The sequence below is a fragment of the Pholis gunnellus genome (assembly GCF_910591455.1).
Source record: "Pholis gunnellus genome assembly, chromosome: 17".
NCBI lineage: Eukaryota > Metazoa > Chordata > Actinopteri > Perciformes > Pholidae > Pholis > Pholis gunnellus.
The window spans coordinates 16,837,230-16,842,292 of NC_136544.1; the positions used below are offsets into that span (position 1 = coordinate 16,837,230).

A 5,063-nucleotide genomic window follows, 5' to 3' on the forward strand; every position below is an offset into this window, starting at 1 on the left:
TGAAAAAGGTCTGTGTCTTCCTCTCAATTACCAGAAAATGCCTGTTGAAGATTGTTTTATAGTTTATTCAAATTAAGCAACAAAGAAACGGCAAATATATGCTACAAATATTTCATTGACAATCCAAGCGTTTTTAGTGGCTGCATGATTAGTATGTGCGTCCTCAAGTTACTAACTTTTACTGTAATGACACTGAATTCATCACACCTTTGTGATTTATATGGTTTGCAAAAGTATTTACATCACATCTCCAGCGTTCAGTATTGCCAAAAATTGACAATGAATTGCTTCGATTACATTACAAAGTGAATTGTAAATGATTTGATGAATTAAAAATAAACTAGTTGACAATAAATAAATGAAGAAGCAACATTAAGCTCACAAAGCCAAGATGCAAATGGTGACAGAGGGAACATCATTTGATATCTGATAAGTCAAATTAACTATAAAGCCACTGGTTCCTCTTTTTGCATGAATCCACCCTGGTCCCCTCTGTCCTCACACAGTCTTTAGGATACTGTGAGATGCTGACATTAGGAGGTCCAGTAAGACCTTTCTGCCAATGCTGAACCCAGTCCGTGCATACTGGCTCTGTGCCTCTATCTGTCCATTCGTTGGCTGTTATGTTAATCTTATCTGCCCTCAGTCCATGTTAGAGGTGAATACGTGGATTAGGGCCCCATGGACTAGCAACCGCTGTTCCTCCGTGTATACGCCTGCCCACCGAGCATGTACTCCATCTCTTGGAATTGCATGTTGGATACGGAGATGGCTGATGCTCCTTTCTCCTTGAAGCCGGCCTTTCGGTAGAAGGGTACCAGAAAGTCCTCGCAAATCAGCAGAGCTCGGCGGAGGCCTGGCACACAGCGCAGGTACTGCAAGTAGCGCCACAAGAGGATGGAGCCCTTGCCTTGCTGGCGACAGTGACGGTGCACTGACAGCACATGCATGTGCACAGTGGGGGTGTCTGGGACATGCTGAGTCATTGCCTCCTAGAAAAAAAAGAGTACATAGAGGCAATAATTAAGTCAAAGCTCCAATGTGACACAATTCACATGCACCAGAGCAAGTTTGTCAAAGTCAGTAATTTGCATAGAAAAGCCAGGCCTGTCACATTGTATTCTTTACAAATCTTTCTAAGTGTTTTTATACCTGTGAGAGCCTCTCCTTGTCCCAGCCAGAGCCGATGATAAAAGCTACCAGCTGTCCTTCCTCGAACCAACCCAGCGAAAGCTCAGAGCACTGACCCAGGAAGTTAAGCACTTCATCCAGGGTAAGTGGACACTCTCCAGACACAGAGACAAATGCTGGGGGATGAATGAAATGGGTTTTCTTTTAAGTTAAAACTGGCACTAAGATGATATTGAACACCTCAAAAAGATGATACATTTATACCTTCCCCAATGACAGAATGGAAAATACAGTATATTCCCTTTATCAAACACATACAGAAAGTCAGTCTTAGTTCTTACCGGATGATACATAGCGTTATAACAAATTAGTTATATGGTGTGCAGAAACTTGACTTACCTTCTCTCTCAATCTCAAACACACTGATGGCGTCCTGTGGCGTGAGGTTCCTGAACTCGCTAGCGGGGAGTGTGTGTCGTCTCTGTCGCAGAGGGTTGACCTCTCTGACAGGAGTCTTCAGAAAGAAGGGCTTGAGTAACGGTGAGCCACTGACCTGTTGTGTCATGATGCCTCAATAATTCAAGACAGGGGGTTATTGATTATTGTTATCTGTTTTTTTTTTATCTCTTTCAGCCTTTTGCAATGTAAGTTTTATACTGATGCCATAAATGGTCTAGTCACAGTAAATGAAACCTTTCTAACAAACTCTGTTTGTCCTACAGCTCTGACTGTAATGTAACTCACTTCAGTAGGCAAGTCGACCTCCGTGTCTCTCCAGCTCTCTCCTCTTCCTTCTCTCTGATCTCATACTGTAAAGTGGGCTCCTCAAAGTAGGATAGCTTTCTGTGCACGTGGCTCTAAATCCCCTGCTTCTAAATCACAGACATTATGTTCATGGGGTATTTCTTCTGTAACTTAACCTCAGCTAAATATGTTGACATCAATCATTTGTATGCTATATTTCCCACACATTAATTAAAGATGTCTGTGGTATTTTCAGATATTAACTGTGGGATAAGGATCTTGTGTTACAATGAGATTCTATGCCAGATTGGATTGAACAGCAAAGGCAGATTAATTATATCACTGTTATATATATATATATATCACCTTCATCAGGAAAAGAACAACTGTTGTTGAGATATGATGACAGATTAGGAGTAGTTTTTACTTAGTACATACTGTATATTGGCACATGCACTAACTGTAAATTCAGGAATGTGTTTTTCAGGGTGGGGTTGAGTGAGATGTTGTGAGACTGGATAAGGTGGTACTCATGTTTTTTCAGAGATCAAGGAGAATGTGGGCTAATTTAACCATACTGAGTGAGGTTGGAGATTTGTGTGGATTGCTGTTGGGACGATTTCATGCCTCAAAGAGGTTTAGCACGAGCTAATTAAATGAGAGAGCCCTTGCGTTGACTGGCAAGGTAAACCTGTTTAGACAGACTTGTTTGATTGTCAGCACACTATAGTAGACAAGTCCTTTAAATTCAGTATAAAGTAATGGTTTTATGGAAAGACAGTCCTGAAGCTCTAAATCAATAAATCTCAGCTAAATCTTTTATTTATTGTTTTTTATTGTTGAGCAAGTGTCTAATAGTTTTAATAGTCTCGTTTATTCTCTGCAGAAAAACAGGCTTCACGCCACAATAACCCGGCTTGAGGCTTAGCACTAATATTGTTTAACGTAACCTTAAGAGATAAAACCAAAATAGAATTGTTTTAAGGATTATTGTTTCAACCCACTGCTTCCGTTTGGCCTTCACTACAGTGCTGAATGGGAAATCTCCCACGTCTGGATAGCTGGCCAATCACAAATGTGAAAACATCTCTGCCTATGAGATCATCAGATGTTAGAGGCAAGCATGTACACGGTTGTCCAGAGATTAAATTAAATCACCTTTTCTAAACTGCAACTCTGTCAATCTGTGTGGCCTGTGAGGGGAGGGGCAGTCTGAAATAATCCCTTATGGCCTCTTAAAACAGCCAGTTATATCCAAATGAATGACACGGTTGAGTTTTCAGAATCCCAGAAACATGTTTCAGTTTTTCAGACAAGCTAATAAATTGAAAAGAGTTTAGGAAAGGAGACAGGACTTTGGCTCTCGCTCTGAAAATGTTACATGTATACAGTATAGCCTCACCCACTGACCCTCTCTAGCATAAAGTGTCATACCATAATCTCATTTACGCATACACATACACTTGCACACACATTTCTTTCACTGTATTATGTTTTTACAAGCAAGCTTGAGGCCACAGTGTAACTTAAAACTCTTTAAATGTTACACTGGTGTACACCTGTTGGTCCAGCTGAGCAGAGAGCAACGGTTAACCAATACTGCAGAAGAATGATATGCTTGAAATCTGAAACACCTAGAACTCATCCTTAAAGGAACAGTCACACAACAGCAGATTATTGTAAGCATGCTTCATCATTAGCTCAAAATAAACCATATGTAGTAGTTTCAAGATGAGACCCAATGCTATACAACGAGAAAGATGCTGCTAAAGACATTTTTGATCTATTTCAATTTTTTCAAATAAATAAATAGCGTTGATCTATAAATAATATCTACAGTAATTGAGTGAAAAATAACTTAAGTATAACAATAACTTACATTTTCTTACTATATTAAAGACAGTTAATGCTGTTATTAAGTGTATATCATGTGCATGTTCAGGGAAGATATTTGTTCACACTCATTAATACTACACGGATTCATCATTTTATATCCAAAACGAACTTCAAAATCAAAGCTATCCCAGCCATCTGTTGACCAGTGTTTTGAGCTGAGTAAGGTGGAAACCTGGCACAGATGAGTCCTCTATCAGGATAAGCAGCGCCCCCTACTGGCAAAGCACGAAGCAAAACTGTCCTGTGGGTTTTTGTCAAACTGCAGTTGAGCAAATAACACATGGACCATGGACTGCTGTAAAAAAACATGAAACCTGGCTCTCAATTAATCTTCCACCTGAAAAGCCTTGGACACCTGTGAGTTTCTGATTAACTGACACCTGTTCATTAGGGCCCGAGCACCGACAACGTCGGGTCCGCGAGGTCCCTATTGTATCTGTAGGAATTATTATTATACCCTATGATGAAAAACCGTTTAAGGGTATCTGACATGTCCCCAACCTCCCCATATTTGGCGAGCATATCGGGACTGCGGGAAATTTTGATATTTTATGGGTCCAATGCTCGAGCATACAAAATTACTCGCTAGCGCCATCTAGATAATGGAAAGGCAAGCCCCAACAGCCCGTATGTCCAAATTACTTAAGATTTTACAGACATGAGCAACTGAATGAATTCTACAAAAAATCCTCTTGGGACCCTAAGCTCCGCCTACCAAAATTTTCCACCATTTTGAATTTTGTAAAAATAAAAATAAAATCACTTCTCCTAGACCCTGGGTCTGATTGGTACCAAATTTGCTGTGAATCATTATTGGATATATATACAGACGTATTGTTTTTACCTTGTTTTCATCGGTCAGTTTATGTATTGGATGCTTCTGGACTTCCGTGTGTTCAGTGAATTATGTGCAAATGCAGTAAAGAAAAGAATTTAATGATGAAACCCAATTGTGTTTTTTCAGTTTGTTCTACTGGGGTTAAAGTCGAAAAACAGTCAAAAAAGTCATTCAATCAGGAGAGACTTCATTAGAATTTCACAATAATTTATTACACATTGTACAAATGTGAATAGTGGAACGTCTTTGGCGATTGGACTCCATCCTGAAGGAAGACAATCGATGTTGATGAAGGGAGTTGCTGCGGAGTTATAAACAGCATAGTATAGGATGTCGAAAAAAGTCATGAAAAAGTCAGTGTACCATGTCGAAAAGTCATAACTTTACTTAAGTTACTTTATTTTTAAAGTTGCTTTTTTAGTTACTTTACTTTTAAAGTTACTTTTTTAGTTAC

General features: G+C 39.4%; 1 protein-coding gene across 1 annotated transcript; it reads right to left on the reverse strand.

Moving 5' to 3' along the window:
• Positions 1 to 686: 686 nt before the first annotated feature.
• On the reverse strand, positions 687 to 1,696 carry aanat2 (arylalkylamine N-acetyltransferase 2; the record flags this gene model as incomplete). The annotated part of the gene is made up of 3 exons (XM_079177416.1): positions 687 to 992; positions 1,153 to 1,307; positions 1,531 to 1,696. The coding sequence occupies 3 exons, from the start codon at positions 1,694 to 1,696 to the stop codon at positions 687 to 689; spliced, it is 627 nt and encodes a 208-aa protein (XP_079033542.1).
• Between the last annotated feature and the right edge of the window lie 3,367 nt (positions 1,697 to 5,063).